At 49.0% G+C, this 23,942-nt stretch overlaps 8 protein-coding genes across 19 annotated transcripts; 3 read left to right on the forward strand and 5 right to left on the reverse strand.

Annotated features, from left to right (window-relative positions):
• Positions 1 to 99: 99 nt before the first annotated feature.
• FOIG_06932 (uncharacterized protein) lies at positions 100 to 1,350 on the reverse strand (the record flags this gene model as incomplete). The annotated part of the gene is made up of 3 exons (XM_031206171.1): positions 100 to 707; positions 758 to 1,268; positions 1,324 to 1,350. The coding sequence occupies 3 exons, from the start codon at positions 1,348 to 1,350 to the stop codon at positions 100 to 102; spliced, it is 1,146 nt and encodes a 381-aa protein (XP_031063290.1).
• Positions 1,351 to 1,685: 335 nt separating this feature from the next.
• Positions 1,686 to 6,230, reverse strand: FOIG_06933 (DNA-directed RNA polymerase III subunit RPC1; the record flags this gene model as incomplete). Its single annotated transcript, XM_031206172.1, has 4 exons — positions 1,686 to 5,684; positions 5,742 to 5,891; positions 5,950 to 6,061; positions 6,139 to 6,230. The coding sequence occupies 4 exons, from the start codon at positions 6,228 to 6,230 to the stop codon at positions 1,686 to 1,688; spliced, it is 4,353 nt and encodes a 1,450-aa protein (XP_031063291.1).
• Positions 6,231 to 6,704: 474 nt separating this feature from the next.
• On the reverse strand, positions 6,705 to 10,870 carry FOIG_06934 (uncharacterized protein). 5 transcript variants are annotated; one of them, XM_031206174.1, is made up of 9 exons: positions 10,549 to 10,870; positions 9,805 to 10,501; positions 9,676 to 9,755; positions 9,587 to 9,620; positions 8,803 to 9,535; positions 8,516 to 8,748; positions 8,045 to 8,453; positions 7,209 to 7,994; positions 6,757 to 7,148 (listed from the first exon to the last, which is right to left on the reverse strand). In XM_031206174.1, exons 2-9 carry the CDS (start codon positions 10,418 to 10,420, stop codon positions 6,995 to 6,997), a joined length of 3,045 nt encoding a protein of 1,014 aa, XP_031063293.1. In that variant the 5' UTR covers positions 10,421 to 10,501; positions 10,549 to 10,870; the 3' UTR covers positions 6,757 to 6,994. The 5 variants fall into 5 exon arrangements, with proteins under 5 accessions (XP_031063292.1, XP_031063294.1, XP_031063296.1 ...); XM_031206173.1 differs by having other exon boundaries at positions 6,705 to 7,148; positions 9,805 to 10,870; XM_031206175.1 differs by having other exon boundaries at positions 6,705 to 7,148; positions 7,209 to 8,453; positions 9,805 to 10,732.
• Positions 10,871 to 11,120: 250 nt separating this feature from the next.
• Positions 11,121 to 12,154, reverse strand: FOIG_06935 (uncharacterized protein; the record flags this gene model as incomplete). Its single annotated transcript, XM_031206178.1, has 2 exons — positions 11,121 to 11,928; positions 12,003 to 12,154. The coding sequence occupies 2 exons, from the start codon at positions 12,152 to 12,154 to the stop codon at positions 11,295 to 11,297; spliced, it is 786 nt and encodes a 261-aa protein (XP_031063297.1). The 3' UTR covers positions 11,121 to 11,294.
• A 398-nt stretch (positions 12,155 to 12,552) lies between these two features.
• FOIG_06936 (fimbrin) lies at positions 12,553 to 16,436 on the forward strand. Its single transcript, XM_031206179.1, has 5 exons — positions 12,553 to 13,239; positions 13,295 to 13,505; positions 13,563 to 14,257; positions 14,306 to 15,291; positions 15,346 to 16,436. Exons 1-5 carry the CDS (start codon positions 13,217 to 13,219, stop codon positions 15,375 to 15,377), a joined length of 1,947 nt encoding a protein of 648 aa, XP_031063298.1. The 5' UTR covers positions 12,553 to 13,216; the 3' UTR covers positions 15,378 to 16,436.
• On the reverse strand, positions 15,295 to 19,235 carry FOIG_06937 (sterol O-acyltransferase). 5 transcript variants are annotated; one of them, XM_031206181.1, is made up of 8 exons: positions 18,869 to 19,235; positions 17,264 to 18,668; positions 17,090 to 17,211; positions 16,384 to 17,035; positions 16,211 to 16,329; positions 16,063 to 16,159; positions 15,785 to 16,002; positions 15,295 to 15,735 (listed from the first exon to the last, which is right to left on the reverse strand). In XM_031206181.1, exons 2-8 carry the CDS (start codon positions 17,907 to 17,909, stop codon positions 15,616 to 15,618), a joined length of 1,974 nt encoding a protein of 657 aa, XP_031063300.1. In that variant the 5' UTR covers positions 17,910 to 18,668; positions 18,869 to 19,235; the 3' UTR covers positions 15,295 to 15,615. The 5 variants fall into 5 exon arrangements, with proteins under 5 accessions (XP_031063300.1, XP_031063299.1, XP_031063301.1 ...); XM_031206180.1 differs by having other exon boundaries at positions 17,264 to 19,235; XM_031206183.1 differs by lacking the exon at positions 18,869 to 19,235 and having other exon boundaries at positions 15,427 to 15,735; positions 16,458 to 17,035; positions 17,264 to 18,364.
• On the forward strand, positions 19,022 to 21,226 carry FOIG_06938 (uncharacterized protein). 2 transcript variants are annotated; one of them, XM_031206185.1, is made up of 6 exons: positions 19,022 to 19,591; positions 19,993 to 20,049; positions 20,102 to 20,201; positions 20,253 to 20,470; positions 20,522 to 20,601; positions 20,653 to 21,226. In XM_031206185.1, exons 1-6 carry the CDS (start codon positions 19,509 to 19,511, stop codon positions 20,700 to 20,702), a joined length of 588 nt encoding a protein of 195 aa, XP_031063304.1. In that variant the 5' UTR covers positions 19,022 to 19,508; the 3' UTR covers positions 20,703 to 21,226. The 2 variants fall into 2 exon arrangements, with proteins under 2 accessions (XP_031063304.1, XP_031063305.1); XM_031206186.1 differs by having other exon boundaries at positions 20,253 to 20,601.
• A 36-nt stretch (positions 21,227 to 21,262) lies between these two features.
• Positions 21,263 to 23,803, forward strand: FOIG_06939 (uncharacterized protein). Of its 3 annotated transcripts, XM_031206187.1 has the most exons (5): positions 21,263 to 22,110; positions 22,202 to 22,540; positions 22,599 to 22,874; positions 22,938 to 23,074; positions 23,129 to 23,803. In XM_031206187.1, the coding sequence occupies exons 1-5, from the start codon at positions 22,096 to 22,098 to the stop codon at positions 23,367 to 23,369; spliced, it is 1,008 nt and encodes a 335-aa protein (XP_031063306.1). In that variant the 5' UTR covers positions 21,263 to 22,095; the 3' UTR covers positions 23,370 to 23,803. The 3 variants fall into 3 exon arrangements, with proteins under 3 accessions (XP_031063306.1, XP_031063307.1, XP_031063308.1); XM_031206188.1 differs by having other exon boundaries at positions 21,263 to 22,540; positions 23,129 to 23,710; XM_031206189.1 differs by having other exon boundaries at positions 21,263 to 22,874; positions 23,129 to 23,710.
• Positions 23,804 to 23,942: the final 139 nt, after the last annotated feature.

A 23,942-nucleotide genomic window follows, 5' to 3' on the forward strand; every position in this document is an offset into this window, starting at 1 on the left:
ATATAAAGGTTTTATTATTTAAGCTTTTATAAAATAAAGTTAAAAAGCTTAATAGCCTTATATAAGTTGAATAATAAGGAAAAGAAATATTAATATATATTATTCTTTACTATTAAAAAACCTAGTTATTTTTCTTAAACCTTCCTCCTTATACTTCTCTTTATCTTGCCTTTTGTTTTTCAATGCGCTGACATGACCTCTATGTTGCCGCTTTGGATTACCCTCTAAAGCATCATAGGGATCAAGACTCTCATTGGCCTTGCGTTTTACAGCTTTCGATCCTTCAGCTACCAATCGCCTATCTTTTCGAACAGTCCCGCTTTGTTTCTCATTTTCCCCTTTTAAAACTTGAGCTCCTTTATCTATCGCTGGCTGCAATGACTTCTGATTCCTTTGGTGGTCATTGTTGAAGAAGTTCATTATGTTTGACTTGTTCGCCTTGCTGTCTAATGGGACGATAAAGGTGGGTGAGTTGTTGCCGACTTTGCCGACATCTTGAGAAATTCGATAAATATCCAGATCTCCTTCGAACGGCTTCAGAAGTCCTTGCAGCTCATCGGACCAATGTTTTCGGGATGGGTCAAGCCATGTCGCAATACTCGATGAGTTAGGATCAAAGATCACAGGCATACGATCATGAAGAAACTTGAGTTCTGAGTTGGTGCTTGTGGTGATGATTGTGTACGAGTATAATGTTTCTCCCGACCCTGTCAGATGTCAGTCCTGCTTTAGTGACACCTCGTAAGGTATTCATTACCTTCAAACTGTACGCGGTCCCAAAGGCCGGCAAAGCACATCAAATGTGCGTCCTTTCGTGTCACGTAGTAAGGCAACCTCTCCTTTCCGTTTTTGAGCCACTCATAAAATCCTTGAGCAATCACGATGCATCTTTTGCGAGTCTTCATGCTGGCCCACATTCCTCCAGGTGAGCTGAGTGAGTCGTCACGGCAGTTGATGGTCTTCAACATGGAACCATAATCTGGGTTCCTTCTTGTCCACGAAGGGACAAGGCCCCATTTCATTGACTGTAGCTTGTACTTGATATAGTCCTTTGGGTACTTGGGATCCTGAGTGGCGTCGTTCTGCTTCTCACGTGGTTCATCTTCTCGTGTAGTATTTTGGTCTGATGTGCTAGCGCGGTAAACGACGCCGTGATACCCTGGGGCAAAGTTATAGCTGCTTCGAGGGGCACCATCCCCGACATCTTCTGGTGCATCATCAATCTCCAGTCCGTCTTCCTCGAGCATCTGACGGATCTGGGACGGCCGCTGCAAGTCGTACTTAGCAAACTCACCAGCAATCTACATTTCACTGCATACTCACCAGGGCCAATGCATATCTTCCGCACATGATGTACGTCTTTTTAGAGTGGTGATGTTGTTTAGATATCCCACCCTCTCATGTGGCATTCACGGTGCCATGTATTAGTGAGATCACGTGGGTCAAAGTATGACGAAATGTTGTTTGTCTCAGACTTGGGGCCAGGAGAAATATGTGACCTAAAAAAACAACTAGGGAGATTTTACCACTGATATACGAATTTTTTCTCATCTCATAAATGAAGTTCGTAATATTATACCTTTTCGCCCCAGTACTAAAACAACAAATTCTTATGGTATCGCTATATCGGCATGCATCCATCACGCCACGCATTGTAATCCAGTACAGTAGATATAGTCTTGTTCTCAGGCCTTTCGGCGAGCCTTGCGCTTAAGTGCCGTCTCCTCCGTCCACGCATCCTCGAACAGCGTCGGTTTCTGCTTGATATCTCCCTCCCTGATACCCAATCGACGAACAACTTGGAATGCACCAGTGCCGACCGACATTGTTTGTCCCATGATGATACACTCACTGACACCCTCAATTTGATCGGTCTTCATGCCAGCTGCAGCTTCGAAGAGATGATCCGGGGTCTTCTCGAACGAAGCCAATTGTAGAACACTATCGCGCATCTTGGACAGCCCGAAACGAGTAATGCCGAGCACTTCACCTTTGTAGGTCATAACGTCTGCAAGAAGTTGCATGTGTCGCGGATCGATGCCCATATCGCCCATCACCTCACCAATCTCGTCAGCAATGGTGGTTCTGGCTGCTTCAATACCAAGTACATCCCGGCACTCCATGACATTGTTGGTACGGGCTTTTGTGCCAATAACACCCTCTGTAGTCATACATTCTCGGAGACCGTAGCCTTCAACAAGCACAGTATGAGTGCTCTGTTCCGATGTTTGAATGATCGCTCGCGTGGCTTCAGGATAACCTGAGATGGGGACATTGGGGAGTGAGCGGCGCAAGAAGTTGGCCCTCAACAGCATGTCTCCAGTCTCAGCGGCAGCAGCTTTGCTGCGAGCCGTAGTCCTCTTTGTCGCCGGATCGGTAACGTCCCGTACGCGAACGATGATCCGCTCTCCATCGATTGATAGATCATCTCTTTGCACCTTGAGTTTGCGCTGCTTACAAATAGCCTCAGCAATATCGTAAGGGCCAATGCCAAGGTGCATATCTGAAAGAGCGGCGGAGTCAATCTGTAGAACAACGTTGCCTTCTGTCGTGCGCCATTCATCTTCAACGAACCGCAGGACATCCGAGATATAGGTTTTCTCAATTCGTCCCTTCACAACCCGAGCTGCTTCGATTTGCTCGTTGTTCTCGAGAGGGCATGTGATGACAGGTGTGCTAATGGCCTTTGACGCGTTGATGATTTCCTTGATTCGGGGAACACCTTGCGTGATACTCATACCTGCGACACCAGCAAAATGGAATGTTTTGAGTGTCATTTGGGTCCCTGGCTCACCAATTGAATGGGCTCCGACAGCTCCAACAGCGTGTCCAGGTTCAACATGCGCCTTCTTGTACTTCTCCAGGCACATCTTGATGAAGAGTCGAAGAGTTGACAGCGTCACCTTGGCAGTTCGATCCGCGTGGTCTTGAGCAGTCGACCTTACCATGGCACCACCTTTGAATCCAGCCAACTTTCGTACGGTCTCCAGTTTTGACGCCAGCCCTTCGACATGTCGTTCAATCGCTTTGAGGAATCCTCGAGCACCCTCGTGCTCATCGATACCATAATCACTCGTATCCCCGTAATCCAAAATCTCATTATGCAGTAACCCGCGCCTGACATAACGCCGTCGTTCAGTTTCTAGCACTTTATCGCAAAAGGATCGAATCTCCTCTGGTGTCATAGAGGTCTCGCTGTTATCCACTGTCAAACTCTCGGCATGAGTCCATGTCCGTTGGAAATGAACTGGCTCTGCCGAGCCCTCCATATCCACAGGATCGAGCTTGTCTGCACCAAACTGAAACTGAACAATCCCGCCTCCGGACGTCCGGACAGTATCGTCATATTGAGTAGACAAATCTTCGAGCGACTTCATTAGTCGTCGAGACATATAACCAGTCTCGGCGGTCTTGACGGCTGTATCGACTAAACCTTCACGGCCTGACATAGCGTGGAAGATGAATTCGGTGGGGAATAGGCCAGTGTAGAAACTGTTCTTGACGAATCCTTTCGATGGGGGCTGTCGAGCGTTCTTATGGAAATGTGGAAGCGTTCGATCCTGGAACCCATCCGCAACACGTGAACCACCGATAATCTGCTGCCCAACAAGAGCAACCATCTGCGCCACGTTGATATCTGAACCCTTCGATCCGGATTTGGCCATGATAAGGGGGGCGTTATTACGGCTCAATGTGTCGACACAATAAGAACCTGCCTGCTGTCGAACTTTGCTGAGAATACCGGACATGGAGTTTTCGAGCGTCTGCTCCTGGTTACAGCCAGCAGCTTTCTCAAGCTTTCCTGCCTTGAATGTTTCGATCAGATCATCACACTGCTTGTAGGCGACAGCAACAAGTTTCTCCTTCTCTTTATTTAGTGATTCTGTTGGGAAAACATCTCCCACACCAATCGAGAATCCTCGATTTGTGAGTTGCCGCGCACATAGTTTAGCCAGCCTGTTCATGGCGATGACAGCTTCGTCTGGTCCAAAATCACGGAGAATCACATAAAAAATTGAATCTTTCTTGCCTGTTCCGACAGTAGACTTGTCCATGCGGCCACACATTACTTCCGAGTTGCGGACAACAAGCCAGCCGTCGTTGGGGTCCATATCGGGGCATTGGCCAGGTCGCGCTTTGTAAGCTCTGCATTTTGCGTCAAGATTGACCTTGACAGGCGAGTCCTTGTTAGGTCGCATGAGCATACTAAAGAGTTGTTTGCCTGTCCAGAGCGATTGAGGTGCAATAATGGCTGGAGGTGGCATGTCCAGGTGTGTCTTCCCATCCATCATGTGCATGCAGAGATAGGTAAAGGTCTTGCGGTCAAAAAACCGGTCTTTGCTGCTCAGCAGGAAAGCTGCTGTGATAAAATCCTGCGTAGCAGCGATGACAGGTTCGCCATTCTTTGGTGTGGCTAGGTTGTGCTTGATGCCCATCAGATTGATGGCCTCAGCACGAGCCTCCTCCGTCTGTGGCACATGAAGGTTCATTTCATCGCCGTCGAAGTCGGCATTATAAGGTCCACAAACACATTCGTTCAACCTAAAGGTTCTCCAGGGGCGAACTTTGGCGAGATGGCTCATGATACTTAGCTTGTGCAGAGAAGGCTGACGATTAAAGAGAACAATGTCGTTATCCTCAAGGTGCCGCTCAACGATGTCACCAAACTTGAGGTCTCGAGCTATGTACTCTCTATTGCCGAATTTAAGAGATTGTAGGTAGCCACCTTCATCTGACTTGATGACCCGCTGAGCTCCTGGCCAAATGTCTGGTCCATTTTTGACACATTGGCGAAGCTTCTCGAGGTTGTGTCGCTGAACTCTTTCTGGGTAAGTCAGGTTTTTCGCAACTAGTTGTGGCACAGCAACTTGGTCAATACCAAGGTTAGGGTCGGGGGAGATGACGGTTCTTCCTGAAAAGTCAACACGCTTTCCGGAAAGGTTGCCACGGAAGCGACCCTGTTTGCCTTTCAGACGCTGGCAGAAACCTCTCGTGGCTTTACCAAACCCGGGCTGTTGAAGGCCAGGAACGTCGCTATTGACGTACATGGCGATCTGAGTCTGTAGATACTCCCACTGTTCCATGATGGTTTGGACTGGAGAGCCTTTCTGCAGAGCAGACCGAATCATACCACTAACCCACACGATATCAGCTAGTTTGGTGGTGATGTCGTCCTCATTGCTCGCATTGTCTTGAGCGACGGATGGTCTGATACAGACAGGAGGGGCGGGTAGGAATTGCCAGATAAACATCTCTGGTCGTCCCTCTGCAGGATCCAGACCTAGAAGCTCGCAGTCGGTAGGACTGATCATCTTAAAGAGATTGAGAACTCTGAGGGGGTTGAGGTCTTCCATAGCCTTCCTAAGGTGCTTGTCCAGCTCTGGGTTCTCGCGTTTTGCCTCGTTGAAGGAGTTGTCAAATTTGATCTTGCTCTCAGGCGGGACTTTCTTCGCAGCAGTTGATTTATTGTAAGCAACGAACTTGTCGTGAGCAAGCTTGAGAACACCGATCTTCCGAATTTGGCCATTCAAGGAGCCACAGTAAGGGCATGTCTTAATCTTCCGGCACTGTTCATTAATCTTTTTGCATATCTGGGTCCGTCGCAAGTTGTCCAAAAACGGTCGTCTCAGTTCCTTGAGAAACTGTTGTCGTTCGGGTTCTTCGAGCAAAACTCGGCCGCAGTCCTAGGAAACCATTAGCTCTCTATAAAGAAGTCATTCATACAAGAACGGTTAGCTTACCTTGCAAATCTCCTGGAGAATTGACATAATAAAGCGAAGATAACCCACGTGGAAGGCGGGTAAAGGAAGACGGACATGACCAAAATGTCCATTGCAATCCTTAAGAGATTCTTGACAAGTCGAACATCTTCCTTGTTTACTCGATGTGCCCTAAAACAGAATGAGTTTTGAACTGGACTATTGCCAAGTCGTTAACAGCATCACATACCAGTCGAGAGTCTAGAGGGCCGTGGCGATATGGAGCGCGGTTATTCTCAATGTCATAGAGCAAACGGTCGGAAACTTCAAGAACAGCCTGGTTGGCGATATCTTGATTGGATCTAACGAAGGTTGTGAAGTCAGCTTGGAGGTCCAAGGTAAGAGTGGTGACCATTCCACCACACGAAGTCAAACTCACTGGATACCAAACTTGATGCCCTTGAACCGCTTTGGCAGCTTATCCACAAGCTGCTGCTTGACGGGACTATCAACGGATGCAGCGATCGCCATTGTTGGTAGCAGCAGTGTTTATTCTTGGTCGTCGTGGGGTTGAAGGTTGGATCGTTGCGAAAAGCTGCGAGCTCGGGCGCTGAAAGCGTCGGCAGGTATGGGGTGCCGATCGCAGGTCTGAGGATACGCAATACGCAGTGATCGTGGGTTTAGATCACGACAAGCTTGGGCTAAAAGCTTCTTGCAGTGTTGCGTGTTCGAGTTCGATGTACATGACCAGACAGGTTGGAGGTTGCAGCGCAGAACGCAATGTCCAAAGTCGGAAGGCGTGGGTTTCGTCGCAAAATTTACATCGTCTGCGAAGAGGGTCCCATTCTTAGTGTCGTACCCCACCATACTGTCGACACGCGGGGTGCCAGCCACCCAAGCATCTACCTCAGGTTTGAAGGGCCTGTTAGAGCTAAGAGTCATAAAGGCACTAAGATGAATCATTCGGCGAAGGATACTTGGCATATATTGGATAACATGAATAGGCGCGAGTATCTATCGCCCAGTCAAAAACTTCACCATCTTAGAGCGGAGAGGGTGAGTATCAATAGCTCAGTCTTTTTTCGTTATGGTTCTACATTTTTCCAAGCTTTAGCGCACGACCTATCTTAGATGGCCAAGTTAATTACATGAATCTATAGAACCCTATCAAGCCCAACTCGCCAAATGCCTCGAGGAGTTGGCTCTCGAGGTTGACGAGCGACATTCTGCATTATACGACTCTGAGATGTCTACTGCCAGGTCTCCAAATTGTATCGTCCTTCCCATCCTCTAGTTCACTCGTTCTTCGATGGAGGCTCAGTTTCATTCCTCTTCGCACTCGACCTGTTCGATAGCAGCTGCGAGAGTACAAAATGGGTTACGTCCTCATCAGCCCAGTATGCCATGTGAGATGCAATGGTATTGATGGGATTGAAATCCAGGACGCTCCTGTGTTCAACGTTAGCCTTTGTTTGCTTTTCGCATTACTATGTCAAGCAAAGTACTTACTCTTGAATGCTATAGTCAACTCGGCCGTTACGGTTGAGTGCTCGAACTTTGGCTTCCTCCTTGCGCATCTTGCGCGCCCTCTTCTCGTCGTCCGCTGTTGCTGTTGCTGTTCCTGTCGTTTCCTGGTCCTTATTTGGCCCTACACGACTCTTTTGGAAATTGGAATACAAGGTTTCAATTTCTTCGTCGATCAGTGTCGGGTTATGGTCACCGGCTCCGGAGTCGGGCACAGACGCAGAGTCCGCGAGCTTCTTCATACGTGCGTCTGTGGCTTCCCGTTTCTCTGCAGCGTTTGGCACGTCTCGGTTTGCTGTCTTGGTTCCTGTTTCAGGGCCTGTGCCTTCGGCGCTGGCGGTAATCCGTGCAACCTCTTCGTTACTCAAACCAAGAGATCGATTGAGCAGGTTACTGGCGATGCCAGCACTCAGGCTTGACCACAGTCCGCTAACGCTCTGTCCGACTTTTGCTCCGATTCCCGTCAATCCCTGTGGGGCAACATTGCCGAATATTCCTCTTTTCGTGTATGGTAACAGTTGGGGCTTGAGTGTAGACATGGTCGGAGATATCAGCGGCTCTAGGCGGTAACTAATTGGATCAGATGGATGGAAGATGTTAAAGAGCTGCTGAACCTTCGGTGATGAGACAGACATAGGAAGACCAGTCAAGGAGGATATTTGCTCTACTCCTGAAGCAAGCGGTGCGGTTCGAAAACATCCCCCTTCTGTACTTCCCCCATGGATATCTTTGATGTCGGATGATGCGTTGCGATGTCTGGCCGCTATTGTTCTGAAATCATGTCAGTGTTGGACGTTTCTCTAGGGTATACTGAGACGCACTGTCCCTTGAGCATCTGAAAGAGACCGATTGGAGAGCCCAGGCAAAAGAAATCCTCAACTTTGAACTCAAGGTTGAGCTCAGGGTCCTTGTTGGGTGTTTCTGAAATATCCTGAGCTGGCCACAACCGTAGAACAGACTTCGGCTCAGCGGACTGATCCCGTTTTTGCTGGCAGAGTAGGTCAAAGAGAATCGCGGAACCCAGAGAGTGACCCATCAAGTGAATCTTTCCTCTGAAGTCAGGATTTCTTTCTTTGAATAGTTTGAGGATTCTGTTACACTCATTTAGCACGATCCTCGAGATTTGAGCCCTATACGAGCTTTGATATAGCAAAACATCTAAGGCAAGGTCCGAGATCAGGGAGCGTGCGAATGCCACCCCTTCGATAGTAATGTCGTCCAAGGATGGATCTACAACATCGGTCAAGTCAGCAACATGGCGACTAGCAAGGGGATGATGTGTGTATACTCACACTCATCCTCATCGTCGTCTACATCTCCCAGGTCACGCTCTCCCTTCTTCTCACGCTTCTTGGGAAAGTCCAGCAGATGTCTCCAGCACACGGGAAGCACCTGTACCCTGCAGTTACCAGGTCCAGCTCCAAGTTCCGAGTTCAATGCTTTCAGATCTGCTGAGTTGGCATACACTGACTTGATTGTCTTGCGGAGGACGTTGACATCGTGAACAAAATTGACACTCTCCATTCTAAAAATATTGGTCAGTTGAGGATAATCACAAGGCGTTTTATATAGGACATACCGTAAACTAAGGAGCTGACCTATACCATGTGTGACAAGCACCAGATGCTCGATTTCACGCCCTTGGGTTTCGCCTGCCTGTGCATTGTAATCGTCTTGTATCTCTTGCTCTTCACGTCGCCGTATGTCTTCTTCCTTTTCAGCCTTTGTCTTTCCTTCACCCTCAAGGAGGGAAGAAAGCTGGCGTTGAAGTGTTGCGCGTCGAGGGTCTTGTGTCGGAGTACTGTCGTTGCCATTCTGAGCAAGGTCTTCATGTGAAGCACGGGTAGTGGGTGGAGCTGATCTTCGCTTCAGACTCTTTTGTTGTTTTTCGTCCAGCGGAATACCCGAGTCGGCTGCGTTGGGCTGTTTCTCTTCCCTCTTGTCCTTGTCGGTGTCTTTTTCTTTATTCTTGCTAGGTTCCGAATAGCCGCGAACCAGTCTTACTCCGCTCATATAACTCCCACCAGCGAACCTTTGGTACATAGAAGAAGTCACCCAAGAAAGCATGCCATCCGTATTTAGGTAGGCAGTGCTTGCATCGTGGTATGTGGCCAGACTGTTCATGTATGTTCCAAATAATCGGTATGACTGGGGCTGGGGTTGACCACGAGAAGATGGTTCAGTTGCAGAACCATCAGCAACTGGCGTCTGGCCGGCTTGCTCACCTCCACTCTTAGCTGTCGAACGTAAGTTCTCTTGCGACGCTTTCGGTGTGAGGTTCCTTTTAGCTCCTGATGGACTGCGGTCTCTTGCTGTACAGTGTTTTAGTCAAAAGGTGCAAATGGTAGCTAATTTTGTCTTACTGGGATATAGCCATGGCTTCATTTTGAGGTAGCCCTGTATACGTAGTTAGATCGAGCACGACAATTGTGGCATTTAATATTGAGTATACCTCCTCCAGCTGAGCGGCTAGATTCTCTTCGCAAGGGCGCAAGTTAGAGCCTTCATGGTAAAACCATGTCCCTCTGCGTACTATCATCGATTAGCGAATATTCAGACTAAGAACTTTACAGCTGCATACCATCATAAACCGGGCCAAGCCAATATACAGGAGCCAATTCCCGGCATTCAATGTCAACGTCGAATAAGAAGTCCTCATTCACAGGAACACGAACTCCAGCTGATTGCGGATCAGACAGCCCGCGCTCCCGGTTTGTCAGTCCGTCTGTGGTGTCATCTGCAACATCTGCTTTGCGCTTTCTCGGGGCCATCTGCACATCTCCAGGTGCTCGAGTCCTGGCCTCCTCTAGTTCTTCGAGCAGCTTCTGATACTCGGCTTCTAAAGCCTTTGAGTCTGAAGAAGAAAATGGGTTGTACTTCTTTGGTAGTGTCGAAGGCTTTTCGGGCTGTGTGGATTTGCTGAGGCGAGGTTTCCGCTTGGGAACATCTACGGCATGGAACCACTGAACCTTTAGAGGAGGGCATCCTGAGGGATATGTTCGAAGGCTTTGCCCGTAGAGGTGGGTTGTGGTGTGATCATCAGGGTTCGCCGAGGTTGGAACCGTCGACGTTTCCTCCTCAGGCTTTGTTTTTTGAGTTGGAGTTGTGCTGCGACTAGCAGCCCAAGGATTAAAAGAATCAACAGCGGAGCTCAGATATGACCTCTCGATCTTCTTCTCGGCTGGCCCTGGTGCCATATTCACACTGAATGATCGTGACCATACACACCATCCAAATGTTGACGTTGCAAGCCGTTGTGATATTAAGGATCTGGGAAGCTTGTGGGTTGAGACGAGTGATGGAGCCAGTGCGACAAGTGGCTCACCGATATGCGACAGGGCCAAAATATCTCGTAACTGATGTTCTAGCTTTCAGAACGACGTGAACTGAAACAAATAATTCCAGATTGCAAGATACGTAGATATAAATCTGACTTCTCGGTGAATTTGATAGGAAGTGTCACAGTGACCCCCAAAGCTTAGTAGATAGGTAGGTAGGTTAGATATTAGGTATGTTCCATGTGAAAGCCAGATGACGTTCCAGCTGCGGACACTAGTGCAGGCTCCTGCGTTGAACTAACTGATTTGGGTATCTACATAAACCGTCATTTTAAGCATATGTACTCCATATGTACTTTCCAAAGCCTTTAATATAACCAAACACAGCTTTAGAATGGCCTTAATATCTAACTCAATACCATATTCTTTGAAGCCCATAGAGACTATACACTCTGGGTACCTCAGAAAGTCCTACATTTGTTCACTGCTGATTTCACTCAAAGATCCAAACCTGTTTGTGCAAGGATTCTGTTACCTCAAGTCTTCCTTCTCAACTGAACTCTCTGGAACTCGTCGGCAAACGAATACTGAGGTGAGAGGAGCTTCCACAAACCACTGCTCACACGACTCCACTACAGTCCCGGCTTTCATGCCAAAATGCTTTTTGAAGATGAAGCACAGAATTGGGGATGCAGCCGTATATATCTTTAACCTTCATAAACCATTTTGTCTAGTTGTAGCATTGGTCATGCAACCGCTTTTGAACGCCATTAACAGAACTTGCCTGCCGACTCTACGGCGATAATAAACCTGTCTGAAGAATATGCCCCCATTGTCCCTGTCGCTGTTGGGCAAGGTCTGCAGCTGTCCTACCTTGGTTGTCTCGCAACCCACGAATGTCCCTTTCTCTGTTCACCGACAGGCGGCCAACACCTGTCGCCTCAGCCACAGAGCGAGCATACTCTGGAAAGGCAGACTCCGGGATCGTGGAACAAAGCCAAAGCAAAAGCCAAAGCGATTCCTCTTGTGAGTTTTCTATCGCAAGGTGCAACCCGTTCTTCATGTCTCCCAGAGGGTCCTGGTAGGTTACAAAGGCTGTGAGATCTTCAATACTGTCACTGGCGTCTCGGAGAAGTTCAACAACGCCGCCAACATCACCCTCCGCGCACATGACAAGGAGCGCGCGAGCTGGGCGCGCCTCGGGGTTACTCTCAAGATATGCTTCTTCGGTGATGGATGGAAGAATATCTAGGTTTTCCTGGATGCCGCCCTCATTCGTATATCTTGTGAGTATGGCGGTACCCGAGGGTGTCGAGAGGAAAGTGTTTGTCACCGAAGGGCCCCCTTCATTGACAGGAAGGTATGCGGTGCAGCTGGGACACTTGAGGGACAGGGCTACATCTGAAGACTGATCAAGCAAGCATTGCCTATTGACGATTAGTTGAGCTACTATACTCGGGTGAAAGGTGTAAAGCAAACGGGGTTCTCAAGGAAGACTTACCAGTGAAAGTGACAACCACAGGGGAGCTCAAGATCATCGGGCACTGATGAATCTGAAGTGCTGGGGCCTGCAGCGCCAGCCTCGTCATCTACATCCTCCTCAGGATCAAGACGCAGCACCAAGGTCTCTTCACAAACTTTGCAGAGAGCCATTTCTATACCGAAAAAGAGCGACTGGCTGTAAACTGGCAGGGACAGACACAGTAAGGTGTGAATGAGAATTTCTATAAGTCTCAAGGCGATGGCTTTTTACTGTACTTTTTTTCAGTTTATCTCCACCGTTTGGCATGTCCTTGCTGGGCGAAGATTGTGGGCATTTCGTCGGCCTGACGCAACGAAGTGGGGCTTTGCTGAGACGAAAACGCCCAACTTGTGGTTGGAACTTGGAGCCTTGACCTGCAACAGTGACAGCCCCCTGACCAAATATTCGTAGGCTCGGGCTGTTAACACATAGGTTGAACACGGCTGTCAGGTACGACTAGATGAACTGATCTACCTATAACAAGCATTATCACTATTAGTAGGCTTCATAAACCAACCGTTTTCGTCAGGCAGCGAATCAACAGCTACCTTACCTTACGCACGGGAGATATAGCATGGTAGAATACCTGGGCCAGCAGGCAACAACTAAATCTCCATTCCATGTGTTGTGTGCTTAGGCCTGGTGTCGTAAGTGATTGCGAATACCAACACAAGGCCTTACTAAATACCTCTAAATGATAGTGAACTAAGCTGAAATAATAGGAAATTGGAGCGCTGCACTGCCATCTCGAATGGCGGACATTACATCACTGCTTAGCAGGCCACTATGGGAGACTCTTGGCAGGGAAGCTCCCCGCAGTGACGTGGCATAAAAGTACTTCAGTTATGGTCATAAGTACAATTATTGCCGACGTCCTCCCGGCAAGTACATGAATCGCCGTCTGGCGGTACTTGATCGACATCATCATTCAGGTACCTCCTTCATTTAGACTGGGATCTCCCCCACTCACTCAACCTACGCCGCCTGAAGACAGTCACTCTCCTTTCAGGCGCCCAATTCTCGCATCATCTTCTTCCTCAACCCATAAGACAGCCCACGAATACCTTCCTGCGCTCGAGAACTGCCTTATCTCTCTGGTGGTTTCGGATTCTCAATAGAATACCATACCTTCGCCTGCTCGGCCCTGTCCAACTGCATAGGTGCCCTCCTGGAGCACCCCGCCCTCCCCCGCCATGAACGTTTTGAAACTTCAGAGGTCGGTCGCACCGGAACTCGCGGGCTTCATCGCGAGGCTGACTATGTTATAATAGGAAGTTTCCTCAATTCCAACAGAACGAAATATTCAGCTTGTCCGATGCCTTTCAGCGGCTTGATGTCGACGATAGGGGATACCTTGACGAAGCTACCGCTATCAAGGCAACCCAGCAGAGTGAAAACCAGCCCTACGATGTTGTGCGCCAGGCGTTAAAGGAAGTCGAACTTGACTCTTCGCGACGCGTTGAGCTCGAGGATTATGTTAGCGTACGTTCCGAATGCTCGAATTTGCCCTTCTACACGTACTAACCCATACCGCGCCAGCTCGTTGCCAAGCTTCGCGATTCATCGCCCGCTCAGAAGCGCATGTCCACGGGACCAACTCCTCCCTCTGCAGGTGGCGGTGTTGTCGCGCAACGTACTGGAGGCCATGCTTCCAAGGGTAGCGTGAGCGGAAAGATTCAGGTCCAGGGCTCTAATGCCAACATCACTCACACCATTAACGAGGATGAACGCACCGAATTTACCCGTCACATCAATGCCGTGCTGGCTGGCGATGCTGATATTGATAGCCGTCTCCCCTTCCCCACCGACACTTTCGAAATGTTCGACGAGTGCAAGGATGGCTTGGTTCTAGCCAAGCTCATCAACGACAGCGTTCCTGATACCATTGATGAGCGTGTCCTTAACATACCCGGCAGGAAGATCAAGAACCTCAATGCTTTCCACATGAGTGAGAACAACAACATTGTTATCGAGTCTGCCAAAGGTATCGGCTGTTCTGTTGTTAACATCGGTGCTGGTGATATCATTGAGGTTCGAGAACATCTTATTTTGGGTCTCATCTGGCAGATCATTCGACGAGGATTGCTGGGAAAGATCGATATCAAGCTCCATCCTGAGCTGTATAGACTGCTTGATGAGGACGAGACACTTGAGCAGTTTCTCCGCTTGCCTCCCGAGCAAATTCTCCTTCGATGGTTCAACTACCATCTGAAAGCTGCTAACTGGCCCCGCACGTAAGTTGTCTGACATGGTTTGTCTTTTGTGAAATTAACCAGTCTTAGCGTCAAGAACTTCTCCTCTGATGTTAAGGATGGTGAAAATTATTCGGTTCTGCTGGCGCAAATTGGTCCCGAGTATGGCGTTACCCGTGCGCCTTTACAGAAGCAAGATCTACATGAGCGAGCTGAGGCAGTTCTACAAGAAGCAGACAAGCTTGGATGCCGCAAATTCTTGACACCAAAGTCACTCGTCGCCGGTAACCCCAAGCTTAACCTAGCGTTCGTCGCCAATCTATTCAACAATCACCCCGCCCTTGACCCCATCACTGAGGAAGAGAAACTCGAGGTTGAAGACTTCGATGCGGAGGGAGAACGCGAGGCTCGAGTCTTTACACTGTGGCTGAACAGTCTGGACGTTCAACCTGCAGTTGTCTCGTTCTTTGATGATCTTAGGGACGGCAGTATCCTCCTTCAGGCTTACGAGAAGGTCATCCCGGGCTCTGTCAACCCCCGTCACATCAACAAGAGACCAGCGCATGGAGGTGAGATGTCGAGATTCAAGGCCGTCGAGAACACCAATTACGCGATTGAGCTTGGAAAGCAAAATGGGTTCTCGCTAGTTGGCATTCAAGGCGCTGACATTACTGATGGACAAAGGACCTTGACTCTTGGTCTCGTGTGGCAACTCATGCGCAAGGACATCACTGTTACTCTATCTTCACTAGCTCAGAAGCTGGGCAAGCGAGAAATCACCGACTCTGAGATGGTGCGATGGGCAAACGATATGTCACGAAAGGGCGGCAGGAACTCTTCCATCCGCTCTTTCAAGGATCCTTCAATCGGATCTGGCATCTTCCTTCTGGATGTTCTGAATGGAATGAAGAGCAGCTATGTCGATTACGATCTTGTTACATCTGGACAGACTGACGAGGATTCTTACTTGAACGCCAAGTTGAGTATCAGCATTGCTCGAAAGCTCGGCGCGACCATTTGGCTGGTTCCCGAAGATATCTGCCAAGTCCGCAGCCGCCTCATTACCACCTTCATTGGTAGGTTCTACTGTAAAAGAGCTCTCAAGTACAATATGCTAATGTGACTGCTAGGTTCTCTTATGGCTACCCACGAAAGAATGTAGATCTAGTTTGGGACTTGTTTGGCGATGGCGCGGTTGGGGACGTGGTTATTCGCATGCAGGAATATTCGATATTTATAAAAGCTTTGGTTCCAACGACCATCATATTGCCAACACAGTGCCATTCGTCATCTCGATCGATGTGATCATCCTCTGTATTATTGCCAGTCTAGGTGGTGAGGATTTTCTTCGCGAATAGAGATCAATGTGACATTTCTAATTATCGTCGGTTGAAGTACGCTCAGAGGATCAAATACAAGCTACATAACAGACTTGGTCCTGTAAAAATACCCAACCAAAAGATCAAGTTACCTAATGTCTTGCGCCCACGCAACCGCTTGGTGCGGCTCAGCCTTACTAACTGTGAACCAGTAAGTAGTCAATTCAAGGTTCGGGTCACCAAAACTCACTGGTAGTTGGCACATCTGGAGGAACAGGAGATAGCCTCTCAGCTTCTTAAATAGACACCACATGACCAGCTCGTGGACACAGGCTGAAAGAAAGAATGTAATCAGTGTGGCTGTGTGCTTGTTGACCTTCAGAGATGATATAGAGCTATGATAAACGTGGCGGAGAAGAAAGACGTGAACAGGTCGATTCCAGTCCCGGGCGAACTGATCCCACGAGACTAGTGAGCAGATATCAGTTCTATACCGACATTACCGAGAACAAATATCGAATGACTTACCGCTGTTCCACCACGCATCATAAAAGTTTCGATCGGCAAAATATGTCAACTCGGCCAGGATATTCAGGATAGTTTCCCATATGAGATACCAGACAAGCTATGGTGTGTTAGAACCAAGTGCAGATAGCGAGGATTTCTGTCTTCTCACCAGGTACTCCATCATGAAAGGGAATATAAGATCGAGAAGGAACCCTGGAAACTCCTGAAATCTCCCAGCCAGTGGTACGCCATTCTCCTTCATCTCGATCGTCTTCATGACGACGGGATCTATGAGTTTCCGTTAGCATGACAAATGGCAATTTCTAGAAGAACGTAACCCACAAATAGAGTGCTGCGAGACCTGAACCATCACAAATAGAACACCAAACATTGCGGTAAACTTCTCCAATACGTACGACCAGTCGATAGAATCGGATCGTGGGTATTCTATCTCATAAACAAGAGTTGGTAGAGGGATCCATTTGTAGTGATCGATGAAAGACAGATTGTTGGGGTAAGCTTTGCCTATGGTGGCTGCTGTTCCCTTGAGTTCGTCGGTCATTGCATCCACCTCCCACTTCATGATGCGTTCAAAGAGAGCAACTTGCTCGTCGTCCAAAGGCTGATGAGAAGCAATGGCTCGTGAAATCTTGTCTATATCACTTTCTTCCTGGCCGGGATGCGCTGAGATGGACTTTCGGCGCTCTTCGGCAGAAGGGGTAACACTAAGATGTTGTGTTGAGATGGCTGACGCCGGGGGTTCAGTCTGTGATGGAGTCATGGCGGGATCAACTAGGTCTAGTTGCCTAAGCTTCTTCATTATCTTGGCACGCTGTTTATAGACTGTCGATAAGTGACCGTTGTAGAAGGCGTAAGAGTGTTGCTTCATCAGCATGACGATGCCATGAAGTACAAAAAAAACAGTATGAGTCCATGGCCAGTCACGCCAGAGAGTCAGGCCAACAACGCCAGCCAGAAAGGCCGTTTGCCACATCTGAGAACATGCATAAGCTTAGTCCATGACTCTTGTATGACAATTGTAACTTACATTCTGTATAACCCATCCAGCACCATCCCAGTTAAGGTAGTTGGCAGATACAAGCCGTTGAATCATCCAAGTCACTGCCGTGAGGGCACACATGATGCCATCTGAGAGAAGAAGGACGACAACTTTGATACAGTCAGTCTCACGAACCCAGAAAGTGTTAAGGCCATATCATACCATCTCGATGGAACATAGTCTGCACGATTTCGTTCGTTCCCAGGGGGTTTCCGTAGACTTGCCAGTTCTGGGCCGAGATTTTGAAGACGAAAAGAGTAACGGCGAGCCAAAATAATGTATAAAACCCATGAAATGGACTGTTCGACGCTGATGGGCTATGACGGTCAAAGGCTGAGAATTGGCTAGTGAAGACAAGATCGGCGAACTTTCGACGTCTCTGCTTTGGACCGGTCGATTCTTGTGACCACTCTGAGCTGGTTTTAAGTAGTCGTTGCAGGCTATTATCCTCGTCGAGAACAAGATGGATACCTGAGTCACGACGCTTGAAGCGCAACCCGGGCTCTTGTTGCAATTTCTCAAAATCAGTGCCAGACAGGGATATGGTTTCTGGTCGAGGCTGGACACGATGGGCATAACGATGCCGGACAGCTGATGGCTCTGTCAGGGTCGGTCGAACATTCTCATCGTAATCCTCTTCACTCGGGGTTTCAGAGCCAAGTCCGGGGCTGGGCCCGTCAATTGTCATACCAGCGGCTCGCAGAGCTTCCCCGAGTGATCTCGGTGCTGGTCGTTGGAGTTCCGGAGCCGGCTGCCCGGTACTCCGGCCGGAAAGCGGGGACCTTCCAGGGGCAGTTGAGGATACCATCGGGTTGACGATGATAAGTAAGGTAGGCTGGGGGTAATTTAGATGGATTATTCGAGTTATTGTCGAAATGGATAGGCTGGTTAAGTAATTGCAGTCCTGATAATGTCCTCCTATGTCGGCCTAGGGAAGGGTGTGAAAGCTCTAATAAATCAATTGAATATCCAATGTTCTCAGGGATACAAATCAATACATGGAATTATGGGAGAGCTATCAAAGAGAAGTAACTGCGGCCTTTTAAGATAACTATCAAATGAGTTTGTGCATGAATATGGTCGGATGCCACGGGCTGAAGATCAAAAGACGCAGCCGGCATTTGACAACGCGCGGATGCCGACCGTTCACTATTTGCTGATGAGTCCGAAGTTGCCGTTGATGGGTAAAGCTGTAAAACAATCATGCTTATTATCTTGCTTTGTGGATAAGGCTTGTGAGACTGACTCATGGTGTAAAGTATTAGCAAAACGTCATTGTGTAAAGAGCCTCGGCCACTGGGCCCTCCACTAGTTTTCCACGGCATGGATCCAGGCATGCATTGGCCAGCAGACGTGGATGAGGCTTACACACACTGTCGGGATGCTCGGTAACAAAGAGACTACGACTGCGAAGTACCTCGTGGATAGATAACACAACAGAGATCCCTAGTATGGTTTCTCAGCAGCGTGTGCCTCTATACCCCTGGATGATCAGTTAAGTCAAGAGGTCGCACTTTGATCTTGTTCCTGCTCCTGTATATAAGGCATGTAGTGAACCAAGCTAGAGCTAGCAATTTGTTATCTAGTTATCCGTATATATCATCGAGACATTCGAATCATCGTCGCAAGCTTTGAAATATCATGACAAGGATTAACGCTAATGGGGCTTGGGCATCAATTGCATATGCCATCTCTATTTCACCATCTTCTAGACCCTAGGATCCAGGGAGGCATGTGACATGACATGACGATAAAAGGGCTACATACCATAGTAATTGAAAGCTCAGTAAATCTAAGGACTTATTAAGATATGACATCATGGCCTCTGAGTAGGCGCTCACGGAGCACCGACAGGCAGATGATCCAATGGTGCCAGTATGAATGTGAATTGCCTCCACAAATTTATACGAGCCATCCATGTGTCGGATTCCGGGCTTGTATAGAGCGCGCGCGCCGTCCTGTTGAACTCCGTATGCCGATCTAAAAACCAACCACGAATGAAGCTTCTGGGTAACTACCGGAGGGAACAGCGGCATAGGTAGATCAGATCCCTCAGCATCACTCATGGAAACTATGCAAGACCCGAATTCTCTGCATCACGATTCATGATGCTTCAAAGCAAGGCTGAGAGCGGGTCCTGCCCATTTCGCTGAACTTCTTCCAAGTTGGCTAGACTTGTTTCATTGGCTGCAGAGTAGGTAGGGTAGCTGCATTATGTCAGCTTTCAGCCGCCAAATTTTCCGTACCAACACTCGTGACCGCATCGTACAACTTCGACACTGTTGAAGGTTACACCATCATCAACACGTTTCCATCAATCTTCTCCTTCCCCAGCACTTTTCGGGACTGCTGCATCAGTTTCATATTCGTTCTTATCACCCAGCATCTCTAGTTTGACTAGACTACAATGTCTCGCGGCGGCACCACTCTCTACGTGACCGGCTTTAGCCACGGCACCCGCGCTCGCGACCTCGCCTACGAGTTCGAACGGTATGTCAACCTCGTCCACGCCCACGCCCACGCCCTCGCCCACGTCCGCGTCCTATCGTTATCGCGCGCGCCTTCGTCCATATCTATGCCATGAGCTGGAGACTTTTTTTTAATGGTCTTCAGCCTGGCCCTGACGCCTCGCCGTCTATCGTCGTCCTCGCGCCATCGTCCTCTCGTTCCGTCCGCGCCCACGTCCCCAGCACTCTCTCCTTCCCTGTCTTCCCACGTTAGTCGATGGGACTGCTTGTCCATTGTGCAGTCACATTTCGATTGAGTTGGCGCGGAGTCTTTCGAGATCCGACGTGCGAATGCGCATAGCGTTCATTTCAAAAAGGGGGCATCTGCCGGCGTTTAGCTGCGTTACAATATGTTCTGTAGTATACTGACCTTGAATCTGATAGCTACGGCCGACTGGTTCGCTGCGATATTCCCGCACCCAGGTCTACATCTTCCCGGCTGTAAGTATGCTCTACTCTCAATTGGCGTGCAGCTGAGCTGACATGGCAGTAGCTTCGCTTTTGTTGAGTACGAGGACCGTCGCGATGCTGATGATGCCTACCATGAGATGCACAACAAGCGCATCGGCCGCGATGACATTTTGAAGATTGAGGTATGCGGCCCAAACAAGACATTTCAAGCGCAATCACTAATTTAGCTTCAGTGGGCTCGTACTCCTCCTTCTGCCTCATGGCGCTTTGAATCTGGACGCGACCGTGACCGACGTGGTGGCGCTCGCTCTCCTCGACGTGGACGCTCTCCTTCTCCCCGCCGCAGTACTCGCGATTATTCTCCTCGCAAGGACGACCGTAGGGACCGTGACCGAGACTATGACCGCGAGAGCCGACGTGACAGGGATCGCTCTCGCAGCCCTGATCATCGGTATATTTTCAATTTGATGCCCCAATGATGCACATGCTAACCAGACGGCAGGGACCGTGAGCGTGACTCCAAGGATGACCGTGATGATCGTGACCGACGGGAGAACGGTACGAATGGTGACGAGCGTAAGGGTATGTTTTCCAACTCTTGGACCAGTTGACTTTAGCTCACTCCGGGTACAGCTCTCGACAGCCCTCCTCCTGCTCACGACGATCTTGACGTTGCCGAGTAGACGACTCTCTGACAGCAAGAGATTCCTTATCGTTTCTGACCAGGCTTCTCAAGTAAAAGTTTCTGCGACCTGCTTAGGGTCGGCATCGCTCCCTATTATTTGATAGGTCCACTGTGTAATATTGTTTGAAAGGCCCAACCAATACGGCATGGAACGTATAAGAGTCTACGGATGCCATGTTGGGTCGGATATGGGTGCATTGTTTTTTCCAAGACTGAAGGCTTTTGCCACGGCGCGTTTCCTTTGGAAGTTTTCATTTCGTAGGTAGTTTATCTGTAGACTGTTTTGTAACACGATTCGGCGCAACGGGTCAACGATCTGTCTGTATCGCACAATTCTCGAGCCTCCTTCGCAGTGATACTTGGGGATATGCACCAGATGACGATGACGTTGTGCATCTCAAGGCTGTGACTGGTTCCGTTCATGCGGTCGCGCTACAGATAGCAAGGACTCATCGTGGCCAGTCACCATGAAACTTGTGTCTTCCCCAGCCCCTTGCCCCTGTGCCTCGCTGAAAAGAGTCTGATCAATGGCTGACTTTAGTGTCTAGCTAGCTATTCTTGAGTCGGCGCCTCTCAGATTCCACCTTCAGATAAGATCCATCAGAGACGACTCTGGCATGTGGAATGGGCACAGGATACAGGGACATCACACTGGGCCAAATGCGAACAAAGCCCGAACAGTCTTGATTCGCACAAAGCACCAGTTTTTACCAATGCTACTAACCTGTCTCGTTCATATGATCACTTGGACGCATCTGCTCGTTGTCATATGCTCTCGGCTTACCCTGTAGCGCAGAAAGCCACTGATCCGGCTGCGAGACCTTTCTCCCCCACAATAAAGCGTTCCAGGTCCTGCTTCTACTTCTCCCGAGCGGAAACCGGGGGACCACGCGCGCGCCCCGAAGTCATCCGCAACGCCGGCTCACGCGCCCCCATCCGCTCCTTGACGGCACCGATCCCGTCTCCCGTCCGTCAACATCCTCTTCCCATCATCGATCAAGACTGTTCGTATAAAGACGATACCTGCCCAACCGTTGACGAACCTAATCGCCGATAATCCGCCCGCACGTCTTGTCGTGTGTCGGTTCTGGCGCAGACTCGAAAACTTCTCCCCAAATGGTTGCTTTCACTCTATCCTCACCTCGACCTTCCAGCATGCCATCACTATTCTTTCAACCACAGTAACAATTGGAGACACAATCGTTTGACAGGGAATACCTAATACCGGAGACGATATTCAAGTCTTGAGGCCACCCGCCACTGTCGCAACCGAGGTTTAGATCTAGCAACAACTTTAAACCCGGCGCTTTCAACAAAGACGAAGCCTTATCTTGGGACCAATTGCCATTGTCTCACATACGACGCAATACGTTCGCCCGTCGCCCGTCGCCATGTCCACCTCCACCGTACGTCAAGCATGTGCTGATTGTTGACTTGGATGCAGTCTTGGTGCAAAGCCATTTTTCTCATGCAAGATTTGCTAATCAGGTATTATAGTCACAACCAGACATGGTCAATTCGACCGAGGCTGCGGCCCCTAGTCGCTCCATACAGTTCCGGGAGACCATCTCTCAGCCAGTGATCGCCGCATTCTGCGCAGGAGGTGTTGCTGGCGCTGTCTCTCGAACCGTCGTATCCCCCCTTGAGCGGCTCAAGATTCTCATGCAGATCCAAAGCGTCGGGCGAGATGCGTACAAGCTGTCAGTTGGGAAAGCCCTGAGTAAGATGTGGAGGGAAGAAGGCTGGAGGGGATTTATGCGAGGCAACGGCACGAACTGTATCCGCATCGTCCCATACTCTGCTGTGCAATTCAGCAGTTATAACTTTTATAAGCGGGTATGTAATGCTTCAGGCGAGGCTCAAGCTTATACCCACCAAGCTAACACATACGCAGAACATCTTCGAAAGCTACCCGGGCGCTGACTTGGCACCGATTACTCGCCTTATCTGTGGTGGCATCGCTGGTATAACGTCTGTCTTCCTTACCTACCCTCTCGACATTGTTCGCACACGGCTATCCATCCAATCTGCAAGTTTTGCCGAGCTAGGAAATAGGCCAGACAAATTGCCTGGTATGTGGACTACTTTGGTGCAAATGTACAAAACCGAGGGTGGCATGTCTGCTCTATATCGAGGCATTATTCCTACAGTTGCCGGAGTAGCACCATACGTAAGCCCCTAATCTCCCACCTGCATTAACATACGAGTTTCAAGAACTGATTAATTCTTCCAGGTCGGTCTTAATTTCATGGTTTACGAATCAGTCCGAAAGTACTTGACGCCAGAAGGAGAGCAGAACCCCAACGCAACCCGTAAGTTGCTGGCCGGTGCCATATCTGGAGCTGTTGCACAAACTTGCACATATCCCTTGTAAGTAACTCTGCTATAGCAATTATGTGATCGCCCTGCTTACAGAACACATAGCGACGTTCTACGGCGCCGATTCCAGATCAACACCATGTCAGGCATGGGCTACCAGTACAAGGGTATCACAGATGCAATCCGGGTCATTGTGACGCAAGAGGGAATCAAGGGACTTTACAAAGGCATAGTGCCTAACTTGCTCAAGGTTGCCCCCAGTATGGCATCGAGCTGGCTGAGCTTTGAGATGACCCGTGATTTTCTCGTCGATCTCAGACCCGAATCTGAGCCACGCTCCTTGTGATTTTATATAGATATGTGAAGATAGTTTGTACTACAGAAGGGGTTTTATTCTCAGGCATGGCTTTTGGCATTGGGGGAAAGAACAAAAAAGGAAACGGACCGGCGCAGTCATGGGAGACGTCAGGAACGTAGATTTGTACAATCATGAAGCAGTTGGAGCAAATGGCAAGCAAGTTTTTGTGCGACGCCTGTCATATACATTACTGGATGATGCATAGAGGTTAAGAAAGATCTGGCGGCGGATACGGGGCAGGGACACTTGAATTGATAGACAAATACCATCGTAGTCCCTACAATGGATCACTTGATTGGCTACAAGTAAGACTTTCATGTCTTCCCTTCGTGATGTTAGAGGTATGTTTACATCATTACCTGACATATCTCACCATCACGGCGCTGTTCACATCGTACAATGACGGCATGTTTATAAAATTTATAAATGATTCTAACCTGAAATGAAGCCATGGGCGAGGGGTGGTCCATGGCCATAGATAGGTTGACGAAGTGATAGATAGATAGCCCCAGACCGAGGTGAGTTCGGTGACAGCCTGACTAAGGTGACCTAGAGTGGTTA

Source organism: Fusarium odoratissimum (assembly GCF_000260195.1).
Source record: "Fusarium odoratissimum NRRL 54006 unplaced genomic scaffold supercont1.10, whole genome shotgun sequence".
NCBI classification, from domain to species: Eukaryota; Fungi; Ascomycota; class Sordariomycetes; order Hypocreales; family Nectriaceae; genus Fusarium; species Fusarium odoratissimum.